Source organism: Grammomys surdaster, unplaced genomic scaffold, assembly GCF_004785775.1.
Source record: "Grammomys surdaster isolate TR1022 unplaced genomic scaffold, NIH_TR_1.0 876, whole genome shotgun sequence".
Lineage (NCBI taxonomy): Eukaryota > Metazoa > Chordata > Mammalia > Rodentia > Muridae > Grammomys > Grammomys surdaster.
The window spans coordinates 106,052-132,663 of record NW_021605295.1 but is presented as its reverse complement, the minus strand read 5'-3'; the positions used below and the strand labels follow the sequence as shown (position 1 = coordinate 132,663).

At 45.0% G+C, this 26,612-nt stretch overlaps 1 protein-coding gene and 1 pseudogene across 1 annotated transcript; one reads left to right on the top strand and one right to left on the bottom strand.

Annotated features, from left to right (window-relative positions):
- The window catches only part of LOC114634124, an 8,703-nt pseudogene extending 5,897 nt beyond the window's left edge, over positions 1 to 2,806 (top strand).
- A 1,077-nt stretch (positions 2,807 to 3,883) lies between these two features.
- Positions 3,884 to 6,454, bottom strand: LOC114634128 (lymphocyte antigen 6A-2/6E-1-like). Its single transcript, XM_028782779.1, has 3 exons — positions 6,385 to 6,454; positions 5,850 to 5,969; positions 3,884 to 4,200 (listed from the first exon to the last, which is right to left on the bottom strand). Exons 1-3 carry the CDS (start codon positions 6,452 to 6,454, stop codon positions 3,884 to 3,886), a joined length of 507 nt encoding a protein of 168 aa, XP_028638612.1.
- Between the last annotated feature and the right edge of the window lie 20,158 nt (positions 6,455 to 26,612).

Below are 26,612 nucleotides of genomic sequence, written 5' to 3'. Positions count from 1 at the left end.
GGAAGTGCTGAGGTGAGAGGAAGTGCTGAGGTGAGAGGAAGTGCTGAGGTGAGAGGAAGTGCTGAGGTGAGAGGAAGTGCTGAGGCTGGCACTGGCTGCTCAGTCTCTTCATTAGCATCATAGGGGGAGGCCTTCCTCATAAAGAGCTGTACCTAAGTCTCAGGCAGAAGGGCCCTCCATACTCCTGGCACTCATCATGAGCTCTGTTGGATACCCTCCACTCCTACCCCCTCAATAATGGGCTATCAGCAGGTGTTTCCAACTCCTTTTAGTCTTCAGAAGGCTACTGGGTAGACATGAGAATAGAAACTCAATTCTCAACTCCGTGGTTCTCAGAGGTGTCTGGGTGCCCAGGAGTTTGAGAACTACAGGATAAACTGGGAGAGTGCTTTCAAACCCAGACTGCAAGTCAGGGCTACGTGCACCCCTAGTGGCAGAAGCTATCATAGCAGTCAGAGCACATTTTAACTTCCAAGTCAAAGATACCAGGCTTTCTCCCCCTAGCTAGCACACATTGAGAGCTATTACACTCACTAACAACACTGACTCTCCCTGTGAGCAACAGGAGGATGCCATAAACTTCCTGTCCAACCCATAGAATCTTAAGGGTAATATGGGCATTGAGCACTGCAGGGAAGATTTATTCTGACTTGTGTGATGCGTGAGCCTGAGCTACTGAGAATGGAACTTTCACTCAGCAGAACTCCCACCCCACCTTCCTGCTCAGATTCTGGGCCCTACTTAGGACTGACCATGGCAGGGCACCACAGGCTTCAGACAGACTGCAAGGTGGCTGAGAGAGAGAAGAGAGAGTAAATTGGTGGAGGTGGAGGAGGCCAGGAGGTAGCTTTTGATTTCCTGAGTTTTGGGAAGAAGAGTAGGGGCCAAGAATTTGAGTTTTGATTTCTTGAAGCTGAGAGGAGGGAAGGGACTATGGGGACCTTCTGTGAGAGAGGAAGTGAGGGGAGCAGGGGGTGTGACAGTGACACTTAGGACTCTCTGGCCTCTGCCCATTCCTCGGATAAAGTGTTATATATGGGACATCCCAGACCACTCCACTCTGAGGGTGGAGGTAGGGGGCTGGGAGTGGCACAGCTGGCCAGATGCTGGAAGGTTGAAAGGTATCCTAGGGAGAACTCCTCATCCACAAAGAGGGGTCAGGTCCCCAGCTCACAGTCAGTTGTTGAGTTCTGCCCAGAATTCCTGACCCCGACTGGAGCCTCTGTCCTCCCTACTTAGAAAAGTAGGCAGTACTGCTTAGGCGGGAGAACAGCTGGGCACTCCTCGGGATTCGGCAGCGGAGTCTCCATGGGTCTGGGCAGCCGCGCCAGGCATTCAGAGTTCTTGGATAAGTTGGCCTTGTGAGGAGCTGGCAATAATTGATTCAATCTCTAGGTTTTCTGTACACACTGAGAACCCTGAGTAGCTTTACTAAGGAAGAGTTGGCCTGCCATATCCTTTATGAAGGCTTTACTGCTAACGACATTCTGGACCAAAAAATCAATGAAGTCTCTTCCTCTGACGATAAGGATGCTTTCTATGTTGCCGACCTCGGAGGCATTCTAAAGAAGCATCTGAGGTGGCTAAAAGCTCTTCCCCGTGTTACTTCCTTTTATGCAGTCAAGTGTAATGACAGCAGAGCCATAGTGAGCACCCTGGCTGCTATCGGGACAGGATTTGACTGTGCAAGCAAGACTGAAATACAGTTGGTGCAGGGGCTTGGGGTGCCTCCAGAGAGGATTATCTATGCAAATCCATGTAAACAAGTGTCGCAAATCAAGTATGCTGCCAGTAATGGAGTCCAGATGATGACTTTTGACAGTGAAATTGAATTGATGAAAGTCGCCAGAGCACATCCAAAGGCAAAGTTGGTTTTACGGATTGCCACTGATGATTCCAAAGCAGTTTGTCACCTCAGTGTTAAGTTTGGTTCCAGACTCAAAACTAGCAGGCTTCCCTTGGAATGGGCAAAAGAACTAAATATTGATGTCATTGGTGTCAGCTTCCATGTGGGCAGTGGATGTACTGACCCTGAGACCTTCGTGCAGGCAGTATCAGATGCCCGCTGTGTATTTGACATGGGAACAGAAGTTGGCTTCAGCATGTATCTGCTTGATATTGGTGGTGGCTTTCCTGGATCTGAAGATACAAAGCTTAAATTTGAAGAGATCACCAGTGTAATCAACCCAGCTCTGGACAAGTACTTCCCAGCAGACTCTGGAGTGAGAATCATAGCCGAGCCAGGCAGATACTATGTCGCCTCAGCTTTCACACTTGCTGTCAACATCATTGCAAAAAACAAAACGTGTGGAAGGAGCAGACCGGCTCCGACGATGAAGATGAGTCAGATGAGCAAGCCTTCATGTATTATGTGAATGATGGAGTATATGGATCATTTAACTGCATTCTTTACGATCACGCACATGTGAAGGGCCTGCTGCAGAAGAGACCCAAGCCAGATGAGAAGTATTACTCATCCAGCGTCTAAGGACCAACATGTGATGGCCTTGATCGGATCGTTGAGTGCTGTAACCTGCCTGAAATGCATGTGGGCGATTGGATGCTGTTTGAGAACATGGGTGCATACACCGTTGCTGCTGCTTCTATTTTCAATAGATTCCAGAGGGCAAACATCTACTATGTGATGTCACGGCCAATGTGGCAACTCATGAAGCAGATCTAGAGCCATGGCTTCCCACCGGAAGTGGAGGAGCAGGATGTTGGCACTCTGCCCATGTCTTGTGCTCAGGAGAGCGGGATGGACAGTCACCCTGCCGCCTGTGCTTCTGCTAGGATAAACATGTAGATGCCATTCTTGTAGCTCTTACCTGCAAGTTTAGCTTGAATTAAGGCATTTGGGGGGACCATTTAACTTAATGACTGCTAGTCTGGAATGTCTTTGTGAGAGTAGGGTGGCACCGATGCAGTATGGAAGGCTAGGAGATGGGGGTCACACTTACTGTGTTCCTATGGGAACTTTGAATATTTGTTTTATATGGATTTTTATTCACTTTTCAGACATGATACTAATGTGTGTCCCTCAGCTGCTGAGCAAGCATTTGTAGCTTGTACATTGGCAGAATGGGCCAAAAGCTTGTGTTGTGACCCATTTTGAAAATAAAATATCTTGAAATAAAAAAATTAAATTAAATTAAACAGCTCATACTAATATAGGGTTTTCCTTTTTATCTATGTGCCATGTCTGTCTCCTCTCTACCCAAACACAGTCCTTCCTTCCCCAAGACAAATACTTAATTCTAAGATTACCAGCCCAGGGATGACACCACGAACAATGGGCCTTCCCCTTGATCATTAATTGAGGAGATTCTTTATAGCTAGACCTCATGGAGGCATTTCCACAAGGGATGCTCCTTTGTCTGTGATAACTCCAACTTGTTCAAGTTGACACACAAAAGCAGACAGTACAAGCCTGAAATTAAAAGCCTCAGCCCACCCAAACCAAGTGTTCCCCACTCTGAGCTGGCTAACATGAGGTAGCTAGTGTGTCAGGCTGAAAGGGCAGAGATGTGAACTGGCAGCCCTGACTCGGTGGACTCACTGTAACAAAAGAAAACAGAGATCTTGGCTTTTAGAATGAATGGTTTATTGGACTCAAAGGCGGGACATTGAGTGGCACACCTGAGAACCCAGCAGGACCCCAGAGTTTTATATGTGGATGGTGGTTGCATAATATCTTGAAATTCTGCATCTCCCTTGTGCTGTCTACATGCCTTCAGGGCCAAGAACATCAAGGCACAACAAAATGACATTCCAGGAAATACAGAACTGAAAGCCCTAGAGAGGTGTGGGGCACCTACCCATCCATAAAGGGCCTATAAAGTAGAGACAAGGTGTTCCACAACCTACCAATACCTCAGAGCTTCTATAACTCATAGTTCATCACTAGAGGGCTCAGGGATGCAGTTATAAGACATAAGGATAAAAGGATAAGAGTGGGGATCGGTGGAAGGACCATCACAGCAAGGTTTGCAGGAGGCCTGAGCCCAGGCTGAACAGAAGCACTCCTTGGACGTGCTGTGGTCCGGGTTCTGGTTCCAATGGGAACTTTTGCATTGCAGAGGTCTTCATTGCAACAGAAAACCTTCATGTGGAGAGTAGTACCCAGCTTCGGGATTTGTTCAAGATCAATAGGGCACTCTGGAAGGCACGCATTGCCCTTTACTTTAGTTATTTTAGAGCCTGCAAGACATCAGGGAGTGACTCAGTTCTGATGCAGGGACAACAGAGCATCTGAAAGCCTGGGCCACATGTCACCAGGCCTGGATGGCCCAGACTTGTCTCTAAGGCTTGTTGAAGCCAGACATGGTAGCTCAGACTTGTGATTCCAGAACTTGCAAGACTGAGGCAGGAGAATTTTTATGAGTTCAATCCCGAACTGGGCTACATGGGAGCTTCTAGGGTATCCTGGGGCTAGAGGCACCAAATCAAGTAACAAAGGAAATGAAAATGCAAACCATGGTCTGTTAAGGAGGCTTGGTGGATAAAGTGCTTGTGTGGACAAGCATGAGCCCCCAGTTCTGATCACTAGAGCCCATCACAAGATGGACAGGCATGGTGGCCTACTTGTATCTCTGTGCTTAGGATAAAAAGATGAAGATCTCTGAGGTAAGCTCAGGGGCTAGACCAGCTGAACCTGCAAGCTTGCAGTTCCATGTGAGGTCCAATCTCAGTAAATAAAATAGATATCGTAGAAGACACCCAATATTTTCTGGGTCCCATACATGGTACCACCACAGGGCATGTACATTCACACATGTACACACATGTGCCTTACACTCAATGTGCTGGGGAAGCAGCTCAATCAGTGCAGTGGAAGCCTAAGGATGAAAGATCAATCCCCAGCAACCATGTAAAGAGACAGCCAAGCAAGAAAGTGCTGGTTATGATCTCAGTGCCCGGTGGTGTAGGGGGAATCAGGAGGTCCTAGGAACTCTGTGATACCTTCCTCCTCCCCAACCCCAACATACTTGGCAGATCCTAGGTCCCAGTGAAAGACCTTGTCTCAAAAAACAAGATGGTAGGGACTGGAGACTTGGCTGAGCAGTTAAAACACTTATTGCTCTACAGAAGCCCAGAGTTTGGTCCCCAGATCCCACATGGTGGTTTACAACCATCTGTCATTCCAGTTACAGGGGGAATAAACTCATTTGCATAAAAAGTAGAGTGTATCTGAGGAATGGTACTTAAGGATGTCTTCTGAGCTTTACACAGATTAAATCACACACATTCATACTTGTATACCTACATTAATACATAAACACATACACACACACACACATCACAAAGATATCCCAGGCAGTTATATCTAGGAGACCTGCTCCAGGAGACAGGCAGGCTGTGGTCAGAACAGGAAACTGGATAGCAGGGTGGGGCTGCTCCTGCCTTGTCTATGTGGAGGATATGCCTGGAAACTGGCACTTTGGAGGATCTGAAATGTCCTAGGGTCTCTTCTATCAACATCCCTAAGTCAGTCCTTTAGCCTAAGCCCCAGATTCCTTCATTAAATGCAGAGTCACTCAATGCTTCCAGCTCTCCTGGTCCATCAGTGAGCCTGTGAGACCTCAGACACAACATACAGGCAGGGGCATCACATGACTACACTGGTGACACAGGGGGATGATGAACACCATGCATGCCAATGGGCAGCCCTGCCTCATGATCCCCATCCCAGCGCATCCCTGGAGCCCGACATCCATCAGTGTGCAGGAGTCCCACTCTGACTCCAGGACAGCTCGTCTTGGAGAGAGGGGAACCATGGTCCGTAACAAGTGCCCAGACATGATCTTTCCCCCAAGACAACCTGACCAATTTTTATACAGTCCACTTACCCACAGTAACTTCTGCCTCCTGAGCAACACAGACTCCATTGGGTTCAGAACAGTTAATTGATGATGAACAGGTAGCCTCAATAGGGAGCCCCTGGCAATTGTAGCACTTCAGCCCCTGAGCTAAGATAGAAGCCAATACATGAGGACTAGGACATGCCCTTCCTAGCCCAGACCCCTCCTCTACAATGTCTCTACTACCCTATAGCTGCTGGCCACTAGGACAGAGCAAGGACATTACTGCCCATTCACCTCCACAAAAAGCAAAAGTGAACCAAGAGCCACAGTTCTTCAAATATGTTGGGTCCTGCTGTCTCAGGGTTTGTGGCAGAGGTTGTGATGTCCAATACTTCTGGCAGCTTTACAGACCCAACAAGCACCCCAGCACAGGAAGCTTCACCCACCACAAGCCAATCCCCAATCCCCTGATCCAAGCACAACTTGGGTTCGGGGCACACAATGGATGTGCAGGTGTACCCCCAACCCTGAGGCCTTTTTCCATTTTATGCCCCTGCCCCTCTCTCACTTTCCATCTCACCTCTTTGTGCACACAGTAGGGCCACAAGAAGGATGAGCACACAGGACTTTGTAGCCTGAGAACTGTTCATCCTCAGAGAAAGGGTGCACAGATAAAACCTGGGAAGTCGGAGTCAGTTAATAGAGCCCAATCACATCCCTGGGCTCCCACAGGACTCAGGCATCCAACCTTCCCTCCCTCCAACCCTCCACACAACTCTCCCCAAGGAATAGAAGCATGCCTACTTCTTTTATGCACCACCCACCCAGCTTTTCTTCCTAATCCCAGACTCCCACCCACAGTCCTATCCTGAGGGCTCTTCCCTTTGCAAAATAGCAGCTCCCTCCTGACACCAGTGTTTACTTCCTCTCTCTGACCAGGTTGCAGGCTCTGTGGAAAGTCCTGTCAGATGTGGACTGAAGTGAGTACTTTCCCTCAGCTCCTCCCATGTGGCATCCTGAAAGGGAGGGTTTCAGTACTTAATTCTGATAGGACAACATGTTTATTGCTTATGAATTATCAAGGTTTGTTGGTGACCTGGTCAAGCCAGATTTATAGCTGTTGGAGAGGGAGATTCATGCAGTTGGGAGGGAGAACCATGGAGTTGGGGAGGGAGGACCATGCAGTTCGGGTGTGACCATGTTTCTGGAGGATTGAGAGGGAAGAAGGGCATTGACTACAATTATCTTGGGCTTGCCTTTCATAAAGCAAGGGAAGGAGGCAACTTACTCAGCCTTTTTTGCTTTCTTTGATTTGCTTCATGTTTTGTTGTTGTTGTTGTTGTTGTTTTGAAAAAGAATTTCTTTGTGTAGCTTTGGCTGTTGTAAGACTCACTCAGTAGACCAGGCTGGCTCGAACTCATAGCTATCAAAGGCATGAACTGCAGCTGCTATGGCTTCTGACACTACCAACTGGCTCTTCCCTGTTTTTAAGTAGAGGATATGGGCTGTAGTGGCTCAGAGCCCACTGCCTTCCTTCCTATAAACTGTAAAAACTGACAAATACCTGGAGACTGGCTCTGGTGAGCAAGCCCCAACAGGGTCTTGTATCCACAAAGTGAGAGTCCTGAGCCAAGAACTAACTGACACCTGGGATGTAAGTTACTAAGCAGTGTCTGATGTGTTTGGGTGATGTATGGGGCTGCGGGTGCTGTGAGCATCTCATAGCTAGAGCCAGGGATGTTTTTCATAGCACAAGGCAGTTGTATGCTGAGGATGAATGACTCCAGTGTCCCTGCAGCCCAGAAACCTCCATGAAGAAGCCACATGTTCATTCTTTCTACTCCAGTTTGTATGTTACATGCCCCTACACCTATGAGGTCCTAGTCTAATGTGTCCCAAAAAGGACTGCCTGGCATTTATGTCACTATCATGTGGCAAAGTATTCTATTAACTAAAACCTTACAAATTTGCCAAATATTGATGGTGTCTGTGGCCCAGCCCTGGTATGAGCAGCAGCGCCCCCTACAGCAAGCCAGAGTCTGAGTTTCCTAAACCCATGGAGCTTAGAGCCCAGTGGTTAGTCGCACATAAGTGTCTGCAAGGCACTGATAAAAGTTAGAGAAGGAAGGCTGGACACAGAAAGTGACCTGAGCTGGAAATCATCCTGAGATGACACCACAGCAACAGAACAGGGATGCTCACAGGACAATGTCCCAAGATGGACCACAGAATCAGCTAAGCTGAGCACATCCACTTAAGCAGGCAAGGCTGCAAAGGGAAGGAAGCAAGAGACTCAGAGAACAGCAAGCAGATTCTCCTGATGGAATCCACAGGGCTGAAACACAGTCTTGGTCTTTCTATCATTTCTGGTTGGTTCCACAAGTACATCCAACTCCAGTGTCAGTGTTCTGTGTTACACAGGATGATTGATCAAAGAAAGAGACACTGTAGGCTTAGTCGGGATTCTCAAGGAGCAGTTAGGAATCAGCCTTTCCAGGACTGAATACCAAACCAAAGATTGCTTCAAATCCTTGGAGCCATCACTCCATAATTCATGTAAGACACAGTGGTTCTGCTAACATTCTGTAACATGCCCTAGCACCATTACAAAATCCCTTCCTTGTTACCCTTTAATCTATGTTGGAAGCAAACAATGTTTGTCACCAACACCTCATAACCCAGCACAGTGGTAGGAGGAAGAGAGCAAACACAACAAGTTTTCTCTGTAATTCCTTCACATGCTGCCCTAGGCATTGACTCATGCGTGAACAAGTATATATGTGCAGCAAAGTGCAGTAGACAGCAAGACTCTGCAAAGAAACATAGGACGTCAATGACAGAATCAAGTAGCAATCCCTCCCAATTTCACTCCTCAATGAGTTTAAGTGAATTTTTTACAGATGAGTGAGATCACTTACAGGAACATGCAGAATTTTTGAGCCGCTAAGTCACCACTAAGTCTTACCCAGTTATGGAAGCAGTGTCATGGTGTCGTTCTTTAAGTTACCCTTCTAGTTTCTCTATGTTCTAGCATTTTCTAAGACCACTTGTGGCTGGAGGGGACAAGGAGGGAGTAATGGCTGGAACCCCAGGTGACTGTCCTCTCTTCTGAGAATAGAGAGTTCTGTCCATTATCACAGACCTGTTGCTGTTTTGCTCTTCTCACTTCAGTGCCAGGGATCCTGGACCAGCGTTATCCCTACTCCAGGATGCCAATGGGGCCATCACCTTCTCTTTGGAGGAAAAGGCCGTATAACCACAGCACTGCACACTGTTTCCATTAAAGTCTTAAACTAGGGGTTCTCATGAGTCCTCTCCATGTTCCACCCAGCACCACTGTTGGGGAGCTAGCTTCCCTTAATGGTGGACTCCTGCCCAAACTACTGACAGACCACGTAAATTAACTATTAAGGGAGAGGGCAACAGTGTACTTGTATAATCTTAGAGTTAGAGGTACCTGAATGTGACTAGGCTCCTGTTAGAGAAGCCAGGCCCATTGCACAAAGAACTACAAGTAAGACAAACACACCCAGAGCTCTCTCCTGCCTTCCAACTCAGCCAGAGGCCTGACTACTGTTACAATGAATAAGTCACACATTAGCCAAGCCCATTCCTCTCCTCAAAGAATGAATGACCTCTGTTAAGTAGCCAAGGTCACATATGCCTCCCTCACCACCTTGAGTCAAAGGTTACATGTTAACTAAGTGAACTTCATGGAAATGCCACTTGCCCCTCCCCCATGGGCTGTGGTCTCAGGATGCAGAGGAGCTGGGGAGCAGGGTGTTGCAGGGCAGTGAGTGTGGTGGGTAGACATGATTGAGAAGACTGTGTTGGAGGTCAGCTCCGTTATTGAAATAGAAGGGTAGATTATTTAGCCTGAGTCAGGTGAAGGGGAGGAAAGAGATGAGTTAGGAAGTGCCACAGTGGGCCAGAGGCTTCCAAGTGATCATCAGACTGTCAATCAGATCATTTCTAAAATGACAGTTCTCTAGTGGGGAAACAGAAGCCTAATTGGTTTTGTTATGTCTTGGCTTTCGTCTCTATGGAGTTGAGTAGGCCTAAGCCTGATTTGGGTGGGGAGCAGCCCCACTCCTGCAGTGCTCTAGGAGAGCTGTCCATGGGTATGGTTAGTGTTAGCATTCCTTCTTGGCTCTGCCCTTCAGTTACCTGGCAACAGCCAGGTGTGCCTGACTCACTATAACAGGGCCTGCTTGCCCCCTCCTCACTCTCTTCTCTTGCTCTCTTCCTCTCTTCTCCTTGTCCCTTCTTCCATATTCTGTTTCCCCCTCTCTTTCCACTGTCTCATAGCTGGACTCTACTCCTCTTCTCTCCCTCCCCATCTCTCCCTCTCTCTGTTCATCTCTGCTTTTCTCTGTCTCTACTTCCAGAACTCCCCTCACTATGCCTTAAATAAACTTTTTTCTCTACTATACAATCCTGTGGCTGGTAACACAGGGGAAGGGTTGCCTCAGCATAGGTACTCAGAGGCATTCTCTGGGCCTCTACCAAACATATCCCTGGCTTTCTCTTTCTTTGCATAGCAAACAATTGTCACTACCCAGTTCTCTTATGGACCTCATAGTGATCAAGCTTGTTTCAAATTTGGCTGCAAAATGTGGTAGTGGTCTTCTTCTCACCAGGTTACCTAACAGTGAGCAGCCAGTCTGAGGTTCAGCAGTCATGGGGCAGCATCATTGCAGGAGCCTTTCATAAGAACAACAGGTCAGTGGTGTGTGCTGGTTCATGACCAAACATAAGCCCTAGATTCTTCCCTTCTCAACCTCATGGCTTTTTTCATATCCTCTTTTTCTTGTTATTTTTGTGAGTTACAGTTTTAAGAACATGTGTCCATTTTGATTCTGAAAACTTACTCTGTATCTCTGTCCATCTGTCTGATGAGGCATGACACTTTCCTCTTGCTAAGGCCATCTCTAGGTTTAATTAGAATGCGATGTTCTTCATGGAGATTGAATTGAAAAGTACCTTGTTCTATTCAAGATCAAGGTGTCCTAGATAAGTTATCTTAGCCTTTATTAAAATTATCTGTTTGTGTGAAACAACTCCCCTACACTGGCTAATGGATCTTCTTAGCTTCTGTTAAAATCACATTCTTCAAGGTGCTTACTTCTTCAAAGCCCCCTGTACCTGAGATGCCAGAATGTGGTTTCAGCCTTTAACAACTCTACATTCTAGACCCTCGGGAAAACAACTAGGTACCCATCACTTTACACTCAGTGTCAATGTGTGAATGACCATTTCTGGCGAGCTTCCAGTAATATCTGTTACATTGGACATGGTGACACAAAAATTCAGTATCACCTCAAAGGTGATAAAAGACAGTTCATTCTGAAGCCAAATATGAATGAGGGTGGTCTGGGGGAAAGCCTTAGGGTAAATCCAATAAATTATTTCTCTGCCAGTAAAAGGAGACAATTAAAGCCAGATTTTATATATATATATATACACACACACACACACACACACACACACACACATATGCAGGTTTATAGGAAAGATAATCTCAATCAGGTTCACTGGTCCCAAGAACCAAGGCAAGAGAAGTCACTATGGGGAGGGAAGAAGAGAGAAAGCAAGAAAATTCAAAACATGTGCAGAGAAAAAGAAAGAGGGAGAGAAAGAGAGAGAGAGAGAGAGAGAGAGAGAGAGAGAGAAGGAGGAGGAGAGTCCAAAATGTCTGGATTATATAGGGAAGAGCCTCTGGGAAAAGACAGTCCAGCCTCTGAGCTGGAAGTTCATAGTTCGAGACACGTTATGGCAGGTAAGGACTGAGGGATCCTGGGAAAACCTAGAGGCCAGGTCTGCTTTGGTAGGTAAAGTAAGCACCTCAGTCCCTTGTACCCAGGGTCTGAAACCAAATAACCCCAAGTTCCGTGTATCACTATGATGAAGTTTTTTAGTAACAACAAAGAAAACCCAAATTGAGGTACTCTTCAAACACACTAGTGAAAAAACCAGGTAAAGGGGTTAGAACCAACTCAGGTCATCTCTGCTAAAGGCTCCAAGTGGCATCTGATGACTCATGGGTTTCTGGTTGGAGGAAGTTAGGGGTTTTTTTTAATGCATTCCTAAAGATTCTGTTAGTAACAGGATGTTAGTTCAGAAGAGAAGTGTCCAAGGAAGGACTATTTAGGATGCTAAAGAAATCCTAACATAAATTACAACAACTCTCAACCTGCAACATTCTAACCTCTGCAGAGTCTCGTCATTCTGTTCTCTTACCAGCTTCGGAGATGATTCAGTGCAAGATGCAGCTCCTTTACTGCAGCTTTCCTTCACAGTCCCCACCCCCACTTCCTGGTAAACACTGGTTTGCCACTACTTAAGGCCTAGTAGAAAGAATATAATACCCCTGACCTTGGGAAGACACAGGACATTCTGGGTGCTCCAATGATGAGAACATTTTGTATCAGTGTCCTTCCTTCTCCCATTAAAGAGAGTTCCTTCAGGTGGGCCTGTCAATCACCTGGCCCAGAGACTGCCACCTTGGGAAGGCTGATTCACCTAAAGTCCTTCTACAATGTGACCTGGTTCTGTTATACAAAGGAACAGAGTACTGTAAGGGCAGAATGTGGGGTGCAGCCTAGAACGGGTGAAAGAAGTCAGGTGCAGAAGGTTTGCACTGCTTGGCTCTGTTTACACAAAGGATCCAGAACAGATGAGTTGTAAAGATGGAGGAAGATTGTCAGGGGTTGGGGGAGGGGTGAAAAGTGTCTGCATAATAGAGGTGACATTTCCTGTGGAGGGATGGTGACATTTCCTGTGGAGGGAAGGGAAGGTGGGGTTACAGACAGCACAGACATGCTAGGCTTTTTACTAGGGCACAGGGATTATGATCATGTGTCCTCCTGTTTGTACAGTAAGTGGGGTTCTTCATGAACCACTTCTCCAGCCCAGGCTGGGCTCAGACTCACATACTTCTTGCTTGCATCCCCCCAGTGCTGGGATTGCAGGTTAGCACTACCACAACTGGATTAAGGGTTTTAATCTTACATCTGGAGTCTCTGTTATTGCTTGTATTGTGGTGCAAGACACCATCACCCAATCTAGTTCAATGGAGTTCTCCTGTTTTGTAACATCTGTAGTTTTGTAACTGAACACAGTGGGTTTGCCCCAAAGAAATGATTCAGGTATGGCAGGAAAAGAGGAAATGAGAGTTCCAAAGCTCGTCTCTCTAAACAAAGCAGGAGAGGAAGGGAGAAACTTTCACTTTGGAGGCTGATCTATGTCAGGGTAGAAGGGGGCCCAGCCTTAATCCCAAATTCAACTGCAGAGAGGAGCGCCCCTAGGGGCAGAATGTAGCATGACAACCAGCAAAGTTGGTTCGATGGGCATTATCTGAAACAAAGAAGCACAAAATTGACAATTCTGAGGGAGTAGCAGCTCTCCTGCTTAAAAGCCGAAGAATTTGTCATGGAGTCACTTCTTAGCTATTGACATGAAACTGTGGATCTATTAGTGTTCATTTTATTTATTTTATTTTATCATTATTATTTTTTGGTGTGGTATTTGAAATAAGGATTCTGCTGTTACCCAGCTGTCCCAGCTCCAGCATCTGCAAACACTATTACTCTTGACACAGACAGACACAGCAGTATTGTTATAAATCCCCCCAGCATACACATCACTGTGTGTCTGGGCTCTGCTCGCTCGCTCTGGTGTGTGTCTTTCTATTACACTGGTTTTGTTTTGGTTTGATTTGGTTTGTTTGAGACAGGATCTCAAGTAACCCAGAAACTTGCAAAGAATTTGAGGGTGCTCTTGAATGTCTCATGCTCATGTCCCCGCCTTCACAGTCCTGGGATTACAGGCTTGCCCCCACCAAATCCTGTGACTCTTCCAACTTCATGTGAACTCCATTAGGAGCTTCTCCTTTCCTTTTTCCTTCCCTCCCTTTCTCCCTCCCTTCCTTCCCTCCCTCCTGTCTCTGAACCCTCTACCTTCCACCTGACAATCTGAGTTTGTGACCTGGGATCCACACAGTAAAAGGAGAACTCCTGTAAGTTGCCTTGTATTCTCCACACAGGTACGAGTCACATGGACATGTGCATATAACTGTATACGATAAATAAATAAAACATAAATAAATTATTAATTAATAATTAAGTAATTAAACCCCTTACTTATATTAAATCTTGAGTACCCTTCCATTTATTTAGGCCTGCTTTCATCTCTTTTAAGGTTTTTAACATCCCAGGTTTGTACCATTTCATTTAGACTCATTCCTAGGTGTCTGCTTCTTCTTTAGGTTATTGTAAAGAGAACTGTTCCTTCACTTCGTCTGCTCTTCATTGGTAGATCTATAAAATCATCACTGGCTTTGTGTGCACCTCATATCCTGCATTCTGGCTGATTTCCCCCCTTGGCTCTTCTTGCTCATTACAGAACTGCTGGGAGCCTCCCAGCCCGGAGAGGGTAGTGGCAGGAGCACAGAGTAGGACTCTGGTGATGGCTTTAAAGTCTGAGGGACTCCGGGTTTTCTGGCTCTCTGGCCTGTACTGAAATGCCGAGATAAGTTCTATGAAGTCCTAAAAACTTCTGAGGGTAAAAGACTGCAGGCTTAGGTGATTAACACCTGTAGCCTAACAGCAGAGGATTAAGCAATGCAACCTTTGTTCTGTCTCAGCAGAAGCTCCTGGGCCCTGACTTATGCCTGCTAGTTTGAGGTTGCAGGAAGAAAAAACACTTAGAGAAGTTGTTCTATAGAGTTTATTGTTAAGTGTAAAAAGTTTCCTATGAACGCTATCTAAGAGAAAAAGCGGAAAGGTCCTAAGTGGGGAAAAAGTAAAACTTCTGTTCTATCTGGGAAAAGGGAAAAACTCTATTCTATTTCTACTCTATTCTATATCTAACTCTATCTCTAACTAACTAACTAACTAACTAACTAACTAACCCTCATCTCTTTGTCCTCAGTACTTATGCATCTTTCAGAGTACATAGTCACATGTTACAAAGTTCATCACAAGTTCACACCAAAATTCAAATCATAAATTGAAATAGAAGTTTACAGCATAGAGTGTTTACATGCATATCCATTAGGAGTAATTATCTGACTAAACATCCATCACCTGTCTAGCTCCACAGGTTCACTGTAGGTTTAAAACTGTAACTAAGAAATTAGTGAAGCTTTGTATAGATAAACTCAGGCAATACTTTCTTTTCTGTCCTAGCATCTATAATAAATCATGAGTTCCCTTTTAGTGACCTTTGGGTAATTATTTTACAACCTCATTGGAAGCTGCTCTGAGCAGGAGAAAGTCTGGTTACTATCTAAGGGCAATTAATTGATGACACTTCAGAGACTGGCAGAGTTCTCATTGCAGTTTTGACTATCATAAAAGGACTTAATAGCAGTCCCACTATGAAAGAGCTTAATAATCATTGATATAATTTTAGGAATTCTTATAGGATCATCATTAAGACTTAAGAAGTCGTCTATTTGTCTATATAGCATCACTACAAGACAGTACATCTTCGTGGGTCTGCAGAAATCTGCTCCAAAGGGGTGTGCTGTTGCTTAGAGATTGTAACATATGTTTAATAATAATAATAATAATAAATAATAATAATAATAATAATAATAATGGGAAAAGCATATTAATAGCAGGAATCTTTCCTAAAACAAGTCTCTCACAACCTTGCTGGATGAGAGCTCACTCTGTCGCAGATTATATAATAATCTGGGTCAAGCATTTCAGGATGATCATCTGCTAATAATTAGCTTGTCCCATTATGGCTCCTGACAATTCTTCCCTTCGAATAATATAAATGAAGCAAATATATCTCCCTTTGAGCAGTCCTGATAACAGTCCCTAAGCATTTGAAGATGACTGGAAGAAGAATCAGAAACAGTATAACAAGTCCTATAATAATTCCCAAATTTATAAGAAAATTCCACAAAGAATTATCTTTAACAAAATTTATGATTGAATTTGAAAAATAATCAGCCAACTCTACTGCTAGAGTGACTGATGGCATTGATCTGGGAATGTAAAGTATCCATATAAATAGCAAGTTGTGAATTGTTCCACACACCATGTAAATGTGCCTTTATCTGTTCCCAGGACATTTCTGACCCATTGTAGAGCAGAGGGGTGACACAAATCCATTTAAAATTGGCATGACATGAGGTAGTTAAATGTGTTTTAATATTCTGAACCTGAGTTCCTATGTAAAGGATGGCTTCCTCCAAAGCATTGACTCTATCTGTTAAACCTCTGTCAATCCTATCCTGGGTAATCAGTGCTAAAGAAATATTTTTTGTCAAGGAGTTAACATGATTAGCAGTGTGTGCTTGTTGGACTAGGGAGGCAGCAAGGGCTGCCACTGACTCTATGATAGCAATTAGGGTTATAATGTCTAAGATTACTTCAGCTATAAATCCCTTAGATCATGAAGGAGTTAACAGTCTGTACCAAGGCAAACAAAGCAAATAAAGCATTACACCAAGGCTGTGAGAAAGTAATAGGTGACAAAACATAAGGTAGCTAGTATACAATGAGAAAAAGCATAATGACACATGGTGAAGTTATACAATTGGTTTACAATTATAATATACTAATATATTATAATAATTATATAATAATATATAAACAGAGCTTCTCCCAGGAAAAATCAAGTCTTTTCTAATTATCCAGTTAGTAGGTCTTTATTTTATTAGAGACTTGAAATGTTTAGAAAATGAACTTTTTCTTTTTATAAATTATGATGAAGAGATGAATAATTATGATTTCATTCTGTAATTTAGAATGTCTATATCTTTTAAGGTCTGATGGGCTATTTCACAATAGCATGTCCCTGTGAACTATAGGGAATGTCAGTGGAATACGAAAAACTAAGAGTCAAATACCAGTTTTTAAATGCTTCTCAAGTTTAAGCAAGAGCATTGTCTGATTTTAAGCCCTTGGTAGTATAAACTAATGAAACAAATACTGTATCATACCTTTTTAAAGTTTTCTCAAGTTAGAAAAATACATAAATAGCAATGAGAATTAAGAGTCCCTATGTACAGGAATCAAGGCTAACTTTCCAAACTCAGGACATGTGTAACATTTCTCTGTTTTAAATCACAAGGACCCAGGGTCATCAGGGGTTAATTCTCAAGCTGAGCTGACAGCTCTGCAGGAATGCAGGAGCAGTTTCATGAACCAAACCCTGCATTTCCCCTAAGAGCTTGTGATATTGAGTTGCCTGAATTCTTATAGGGCAGTAAGAGTAGTTGAGCAATTCTCTGTCCTGGGTGAATCTGAACCGTTTTTATAGGAGGTTGTACAATGATCTTAATCTCTCCAGTAAAATCAGAGTCAATTACTCCAGGAACCACATTTATTCCCTGTACTGATGAGGAGCTCCAGCCTTTTATTAATCCTACGGTCCCTTTAGGAAGGGGGCCCTAAACTCCTGTAGGAAGACAAACAACAGGAGAGTCAGAGGTTAATATTGCTGTCGAGGTGGGATAGAGGTCCAGTCCTGCACTGCCTGGGGTTGCCTGTTGAAGCTGCACGATAGTCCTCCGTTGACAAATGGATTGGCTATTTGAGATTGCTGGATTGCCCCCTTTGTTTCAGGGTCCGAGGGCAGGCCCCTCACCCAGTTTCCCTGGTCAGATAAGATTCCAGTATTGTTAGGGACTACAATGGCATCAGATAAGGGAGTGCCATTTTTATAAAATCAAGATCTACGTTTTTCCAATGAAAGCTTCTCTGACAACGAGGACACAGAGAAAAATATCTGTTTGGGTTTCTGTTCTGAGCAGAGTTAGGAGCATTGAAATTAATAGCACCTCCTGCTCTATTAGGACATTGTCTGCGAATATGTCCAAGCTGACCACAAGAACAACATTTTATTGTCTGATCAGGTTTTCCTTTTCCTTGATTATTTAGAAATTGAGTAGTAGTCTGACCCTGTAAAGCTGCTGCAATGGCCACACCTTGAAGATATGAGGGAGTAACTTCAGTACACGCTTTAATAAAGTCAGAAATATTCCTAGATTTTTAAATTGTCTTTAGAAGAGATTGACAAGTGGGTGTAGCATTCTCAAAAGCCAGCTGTTTTAATACAATATCTTTAGCCTCAGAGCTAAGAACCATCCTCTCTACTGCCTCTGTTAGCCGGGCTACAAACTCCTCAAAAGGTTCTTCTGGTTTCTGCTTTATACTAGCAAGTCCTTGGGTATTTGCACTTCCCACTGGCAAACGCTTCCGTACCCCCATTGCTGCAGTTGTTACTTTTGTTAAAGCTTACTTGGTCATTTTTAACTGGGCTGAAGTTTCTACCCATTCCCCCAAACCCATGAGCATATCATATGTCAGTGTGTCTCTTCTCTTTCTTCCAGATGTCTGAGGGATCTGTGCTAATTCTTTATGAACTAAATCCTCATATTCAACCTTCCACAGCAAAAAATTTCCTCCACCTAAACAGGCCTTGGCCACTTGGAACCAACCATAAGGGGTCATCCATTGAGAGGTTAGACTTTCCACAAGAGTAAGAGTGTATGGTGAAGTAGGCCCACATGCAGATGTAGCCTGTTTGATTTCCTTGATTAGTTTAAATGGCAGAAGCACCCATACAGGATTCTCACCATCTCCATCGTCCTGCATGATCACTGGGAAACAACTCAGAGGCTCTCCCTGTCACTGAGCTTCACGTGCAGCAGCAGCAAAGCCCACAGGCCCCTTTGGTTTCTTTTTAAGATTTCCAGGGGATCTAGTGGAACGACTTATGTTTAAATGCTGCAAGGTAGGCCACTCATGTTTGTGATATTTTGTTATTTTCTTTTCAGGATCAGATTCCTCTCCTCTGAGATTGATCTTTCCTCTTCTGATTCACCACTACTCTCTCCTGAGCTACTTTTCTCAGACTTTTCTGTCGAGGAATAAACACTTTTCTTAGATCCTGGGCGAGACTGTAGTAATGAGTCCACTCATGGGGAGGTGAATCTGGTGCCTCTTGGGCACCTAAGGCCCTTTTATCATCTGCTAAAGTTTCCTTAAGCACATTCCAAATAGCAAATGCTGTAAGGGGCATACCTTTTCCTCCGTTCTCTGTAAACCAGATTTTAATATCTGACCCTACCTTCTCCTGTGTATCCACATCTAGACTTCCCCTTTCTGTGAACCAAGGACTGACTGTTTTGCACAAACTGAAGAAAGTTGGTCAGCTGGCTAGTGTTAACCTTAATGCCTTTTTTCTTAAGAGTATGTTTAATAACATCTGTAAAGAACTCTCTGTCTGCAGATTCACTTTGTCCCATCCTGAGAGATACCCACGAATTGGACACAACCTAGAACTGATGGCTTCTGACCAAGGATGGGTGTTGATAGCTTCCAGCAAAACAGCTAGGCACTGATAGCACTCCTAGTATCTGCCTCTGCTGATGGCAGCAGGCAATTTAAAGTCAGAGCTGATGGCTTCTGGCCTAACCCAGGTACTGATAGTACCCAATATCAACCTCTGCTAATGGCAGTAGGCAATATCAACTATTTCTCACCCTCCATAACCACGCATACCCTGACCAAAGGGTTTGTAAGACCTAGTTGTGAGTCCTATCTGTGTCCACTTACCTTCTTCGAAGTCCCTGTTCCAAGGCGCCAATTTAAGATGCCGGGAGCCTCGCATCCCGGAGAGGGTAGTAGCAGGGGCACAGAGGAGGACTCTGGTGATGGCTTTAAAGTCTGAGGGTCTCAGGGTTTTCTGGCTCTCCGACCTGTACTGAAATGCGGAGATAAGTTCTATAAAGTCCTAAAAACTTCTGGGGGTAAAAGACTGCAGGCTTAGGTGATTAACACATGTAGCCTAACAGCAAAGGATTAGGCAATGCAGCCTTATATTCATGCTCTGCTTTCCAGGTAAATCCTTTAATAAAGCGTGTGGAGAGCAGGGTGTGGAGAACTCACCTGTGATCCCAGCACCTAAGGACCTCAAGTTCAAGGCCAGAGTGGCTTAGAGAAGAGCCTGGGAGCCTTGTGGACAGAGCTAGTTCCTCCCCACGGCCAGCAGGTGGCACCATCTTCCCAGTCTTCAGGTGGTTTTCTCTGCACAGCTCCATGCCCTGATCCCTTCTTATGGGACACGATTCCAAAAGGGTAAGATCTGCTGTAATGGTCCATTTTGTCTTAGTTGATTGTCATTAATAGCCATGTGGCAATACATGTGAGACACTAGGGACACTAGGGACTCGGGGCTTCAACACATGATGCTGCATAATTTGAAGGAAAAAAGCTGGTTTGAATTTTCTTCAGTTGCATGTTCTTGTTTGTGCTGGTTTATATATACTTGGCCCAGGTAGTGGCACTCTTAGGAGGTGTGGCCTTGTTGCAGTAGGTGTGTCCAGGCCTGAGAGGTTCAGAAGAGAGAGCATAACAATGATATAAGAGCCAAGAAAGAGTGGCCCCAGCCCCTCTTCTTCATTGGATCTAGGACATCAAAGATTGAATATAAATTTTAGTAAGTAATTTCTCGAGAGTATCAGTGGAGTGTCTGTGATTAAATGTTCATTGAATAAATTGAAAAAATAACTTTAAAAAAAGGAGATGAGAGGGGCAGTAAACAGAAGGACAGTAAAGGGACAGGGAATAGAGAATGAGTAGAGGGGCTTGAAAACATAAGTGGTCTCTGGTCACAGTGTGGGATTGTCCTTCAAAGGGACAGTTGTGAAAGACAGAGCTAGAAAAAAGGCACAGGTGGAACTCAGTTGCACCTCCAGATTAAGGCAGCATTTCCTGAAGTAAAATGCATCTAGGTAAGGTCTACAAGGCCTGCAAACATGGCTGGTCACAAAGTAGAGGGCAGACAAGGTGTCCTGATATCTCCAGAGGAGAAAATAACACACAGCATACCTCCATAATCTCTCTGTCTCTGTCTCTGTCTCTGCCCCCCCTCTCTCTCTGCCTCTCTCTCTCTCTCTCTCTCTCTCTCTCTCTCTCTCTGCCTCTCTCTACCTTCCCTGTTTCTTTATGTGAGCAAGGTGCATCCACCGCCCTGGAAACCTTTGAGGAGAGAATGCAGACAACAGCATTGTACCACCTCCTCCCCAGGCTCCACAGTCTGGGTGTACTGGGCTTCTTCAGGGCAAGACACCTGGCTGTGCAGGATCCAGGCAGGAGTGTGGCTCTGAGGGATCCAATCTCACTGCTCCTGCTGATCAGGACATCTCTGGTATCTCTGGAGCTTGCCCAAGAAGTGATGGCCAAGGTGATGCCAGGCAAGAACTGGACAGGGGTGGACAGGGATGAGGAAGGGGTGTGGTGGAGGATTCTGGCTCGTGCTGTCCACCCACTGCTTAGTGTTCTTGTCCATAGCACTAAATCTGAGCTGCTTCCAGTGCTTCAAGGTTTGCTGGGCCAGCAAGTGTCAGGCCATAGAGTGCAAGACCAGTGAAAAAGTGTATGTGAGCAACGAGGTTCTCATTTACACAGGTGAGTGTTTTCTTGCTCTTGCACATCTCCAGGACATCTGACAAGGCTGAGTCCTGGTTCCACACCCACAGGCCCAACAAGTGCTCTAGGTGCTGGCCCATGCAGGAAGGGTGGTCGGAAATGTGGCCTCTCCTTTTTCTCTCCCAATTGCCATGTCATTCAAATGTCACTGCTTCTAGAACTCTCTCCAGGACAAAAGCTCTGATGTGACATTGAATTCCCAAATGAACCAGCCAGGCATGATGGGTTTTATAGGGCCATTCATCTTGTGGGGCATCATGTGGGCTTTCAGAAGCAGTGGGACTTTAGGTAAGGTCAGCCTTGGGACAATGGGAAAAAAGCTTATACTTTGCTTGGGAAAACCTCTTCCTTGGAGCAATACAGCTCAATAATCCTGGCACCCTCAGACAATCTTTACTGAAAATCACTCAGGCACTTTATTTCATGTGGACTCGGGCCATATAAATATGATGAGGTGGGTAGGTGCTTTGTATTGGCCCAGTTAAGGATGCTCAATCTGCAAGCTGTGTTAAGGTGTTCATTCTCAGTGTGTGTCTCAGTCAGGACTCCAGGACAGGAATCTGGTCAGGAGCTAGTTCAAACTCCTGTTGTACTCAATCATGAGTTTTCTGGAGGTTCTGAACTTTGATACAACCTTACCAGTGTTTCTGTCTGGTGGCATAGCCCACTGCCCCACAATTCCTCTTTTTCCTTTTCATAAAGGAGAGGTGTCATTAGAGTGACTGTCTCCTGTGTTGGGAACAGTTTGATACTGAATCAAGAAGTGATTATTAGTGATCTTTGCAATGCCAGTGATCTAATGCTTTAAAAACTGGATGACACAAGGCACCAAGGGAAGCAGTGCTCCAAGCTAGTATGGGGCCAAGGAGGGGCAGAAGCCATACTACCAAGGGACTTGAGTACCATGGAGCAAGGGTGTTGGGGACATAATGCCCTTGGAGATCCCAGAGCTCTTTGGGCGTTTGCACATTTTTTTGAACCAGCTCAGATTCATTGGAATAGGAGTAAAATTCCTCTTCCAGCAGAACATAAGTCCCTCCCTGTTCAGCAGGCAGTAAGCCAAGGGGCCTCCGATTTTGGAGAACAACTCCTGCTAAGGAGGTTATCTGGCATTGAAGAGACTCATGCTCGTCTGCAGTGGAGGGCACTGCCTGGTCAAGTTTGTTGTGGAAGTCACTGCCCAGATGCTGTGTTTGGAAGAGGGCTGCTCCAGCAGTTCCTGTCCTGCCAAGTGAGACATCAAGACCTAGTCCTAGATGCAGAGGGATGAAGATCTCTTTTTCTTTGGCTTCCTCCCATCTGCAGGGCAACTTCTACAGGTTCATAGAACCTGCAGAACAATTATTACAGGAGTGCAGGAGCCTTGAAAAGGGGCTTGGGTTCATTCAGGAACCTGTAGAGCTTTGACACCACAGAAGAGCAGGAGGTTAATGCATATGGATTTGTTGATGGTAATGTACAGGCACCTGTAAGATGAGTTACTGAGAAGGGTTCTAAAACTTAAAGGAAGAAGAAATGCTGCCTTTAGTTTGAAGAGAGGAATGTCCTTTGCTTTCCTTGTGGGTAAGGGTCCATGGAGCTTATGAAGGGAAATGTTAATGGGAACATCTGCTAATAGCAGTCAGGGGAGAGAAGCACAGAAAAAGCATTGGGAGGAGTTGGGTGAGTGGTTAAGGGAAGGAGGTCAGTGCATATTAGGTGTATTGTAGCTGGGAGAGAGTAGCTCAGAGTTCTTTCTCAGACTGATTTCCCTGTTGAAGACTATTAACATGGGTAAAGACTGATTTGGAGGTGGGGAAAAGTTCATGAGAGACATGTAGGTCAACTATGGGGTATGTCACATAGCCATTAGGGAAGAGTGGACCCATGACTCTGTTTGCCAAAATTCATCCCATTGGTCGCTGAGGGAAATATGAAAATGGGTTTTCAGGTTGGTGAGCATGGTGCCACTATGACTGGTGGATTCAATTCTTCAGCTCCAATATCTGCAGCCTCCACAGATGGAGACCTCTTGGAGACATTTAATTGTTTTCTTTAAGGAAAGCAGAGGAAAGGGCTGGGGTTAGTGTAGATGCAATCCAGGTGTGGGGAGATCTCAATCCTGGTCTGACATCCTTCACGTGGGCAATCCTGGGTAAGTATGAGTTTGTTGTGTCTCCGTAGAGAAGAATCTCTAATGGTAAATGTTGGGAAGGTAGAGAGAGGCTGGGCATTAGCAGAGTCAGTATGAAGAATGACAAAAACAGCCAAGAGGACAGAGGAGAGGGAAGCTTGTGGAGGGCACATGACTTGGGCATGAGTTACCAGGTCATGGATATCCTTCCAGGAGATCCTGTTGTTCCTCTGGGTGTAGCATTTCCTGTGCCTCCTCCTCTTCCTTGTCTTCCCCTTTCTGCCCCTCCTTCTCTTCTTTTTTCTCATCCTCCCTTTCCACATCCTCCTTTTCCTCCTCCTCCTCCTCTTCCTCCTTCTCCTCTCCCTACTCCTTTTCCTCTTCCTCCTCCTGCTTCTCCTCAGTCCTTGATTTGCCAGTGAGAGGCAGACCATCTTCTTGGTTGGTGGTATGGTGTTGGATATTTCTGGCAATAACCCAGATAGTTGTAGGTTGCTACTCTGGGAAAACACAAATGAAAAACTTCCCAGGTTTAAGGAGAGCATCTGGTCCTTTCCAAATTCGATCCAGAGGACCATCATTCTAGAATGAGGGTGGTGGTGGTAAATTTTGGCGTGTGCCAATGGAGAACCATAGGAGAATGTTTAGAGTTTTTGTAGATGTTAAGTAAGTTTGGTATAGTCGTACCTATCTTTAATAGTACGTCTGTGGTAGGGGTGGTAGGTTGTTTTCTTTTGTTTTAGAAGATAAGCTTTTAGGGTTTGATGTGTTCTTTCTACTATTCATCAGCCCTGAGGATTGTGGGGGATCCCTGTATGGTGGGCAATTTCCTATTGTGTGTAGAAAATATTGACTTGAGAACCAGTAAAGACCAGGCCATTATCAGTTTTTATCTATTGAAAAATGCCCATGATATCAAAGGTGAGAGCATATGGTGAATTAATCTTTTTGAGTTTTCAATTGTTTGGTCTGTAGCCCATATAAAATGTGAGTATGTAAATGTGGTGACAAAAACATATTTTTTGACTATCAAATTGGGGAATATGGGTGACATCGATTTGCCATAAGGTGTTAAGTTTCGGTCTTGGTGATTGGTGCCATCCTCTGTAAAGCTGAGGTGGAAGTGAAGGATGCACAAGAGGACCATGTTTTTACTGTTCTTGAAACTGAAGACTGGGCATGTGGGGAAGAGGGTATGGAGCCCATTTGTATTTGTTTATATACAAATGCAATTGGTCTGCTTGTCAGTGGAGGCTATGAATGTTTCTGTTGAGGAGGTTTGGTCAGTGAAGGCTTTTCCCTCAGATATCAGACCTGGCAGTTCACTGTGAGATCTGACCTGCTGGATGTAGATGGGGGAGGCCCTTTCATGTAGGAGGGTGGAACCTGTATGAGTTGAGGGGAAAGTGGGTTGGCATCTAGTTTAACAAAGTATCTTGACAACCAGGTGAGTAAATTGACAACATATACACTGTCTGAAAAGAGGTTAAGGGGCCCCTTGACTTCCTTTATATGATAGAGAGATAGCATATAATTGTTTATATTGGGAGGAACTGTGGGGCAGCTCTCTGAATCTGAGAATAGGAGGTTCATTCTGGGGGAGTAATCTGCAGCTCCCCTCTTTCCCTCATTGGTAAACATTGAGGGGCTCCAATTATGTGCTCTGGGGGGGGGCAGCCATCGCAACAGAGGGAGGACAGATACCCATTTTCTCTTAGGGTAATGGTTACCAATTTGTCCAAGGAATCTTGTGAGGCTGATAGCAGTGGAGAACTGTGTTCTGATTACCCATTGAATATCAGAGATGGAGAAGGGAGTGACAAGGAGTCAGTTTTTTTTCCCTAAAGTTTGTAGGGCTCTGTTCCTGCCATTTAAATTATATAAGAGACTGCATCTACCTCATGTAGAACTCTGGGTGCACCACCCATCAGGGTGTGGTTCCATTCCAGCACCCCTGGGGTTGGTATATGGCCACCTGATAGAAGAACTGGTAAGGGCATAGAAAAGTTTAAAATCCTGATAAAACTGATAATTGAGATCCGTAGCAGCTTAGACTAGCTCTTGACCAGATTCTTGTCCTAGAGTACATTACCTTGACACCGAACTAGGAGAACCATGACAACTAGCCTAGAGGTCTCTATGCTAATGAGGTAACCAGGGACTCTGAGTGTTTGGTCTATAAGCATCTCTCCCTAGGCATTTCTTTCTTGAAAATATTTAATCTGTGTTTCATTCTGAGTAAGCAATATGTATCTTTTTTTTTTTTGTGGTTTTTCGAGACAGGGTTTCTCTGTGTAGCCCTGGCTGTCCTGGAACTCTCTCTGTAGACCAGGCTGGCCTTGAACTCAGAAATCCCCCTGCCTCTGCCTCCCAAGTGCTGGGATTAAAGGCGTGCGCACCCACCAACCGGCTGCAATATGTATCTTTATGTGCCATGAATAAAGCAGTTTGGACAAAAAAGGACTGTCTCCTTCATCAAGGAGTGTTATGCCCAGGTTTTTAGGATGCCCAGGAGAGCTCAAAGAATTGCCTAGTCCCACTTAGTCGGGCAAAGAACCTTTTAATAAATTCAAACTCAGGTTCAGATCACAGTCTGTTCCCACTGCACAGAGCAGGATTGGGGTACTTCATTGGGGGGCTTAGGGAATTTATACTCAAGCAGGTTCAGGAGTTCCAGGGCTACATAACAGATAAGAGAAGTCATTCTTCAAACACAATGCCATCTGTTTAGGAGGTGGGCAGTGTTGAACAATTGGGGAGGGAAGCTTCTTTGGCCTTTAAGTTGCTATTAGTGGTAAGTGTTTTTATAAACAGGTTCCAGCTGTCTGGGAATGCTTAATAGTCTCATAATATGACACTTAACCTCTCTAAGGATGTGTGCTTCTTCACTTCTTCCAAGGCCAGAAGCCACCTGTGCTGGGGAGTGCCTAGTTCTCCATCAGAGTGAGTGCCAGCCTCTTTGACAAGGGGTCTGGGAGCAGTGGCTGTTAGTCTGTTCTCAGGCTGGCATTTGTCATTTCTGGGAGGGCATTTGCATTAAGGGGTGCTACTGGATTGGGGATTGTGTGTCCTTTGAAGGGTCAAGTGGCTGCTGGAAGGAACAAGGGGAGTGAAGGGGAGATTTTGTGAGCATGAGTGAGTGCTGAGGTGAAGGAAGTGCTGAGAAGACTGGATGTGCTGATGGGGGGAAGTACTGAGGTGAGAGGAAGTGCTGAGGTGAGAGGAAGTGCTGAGGTGAGA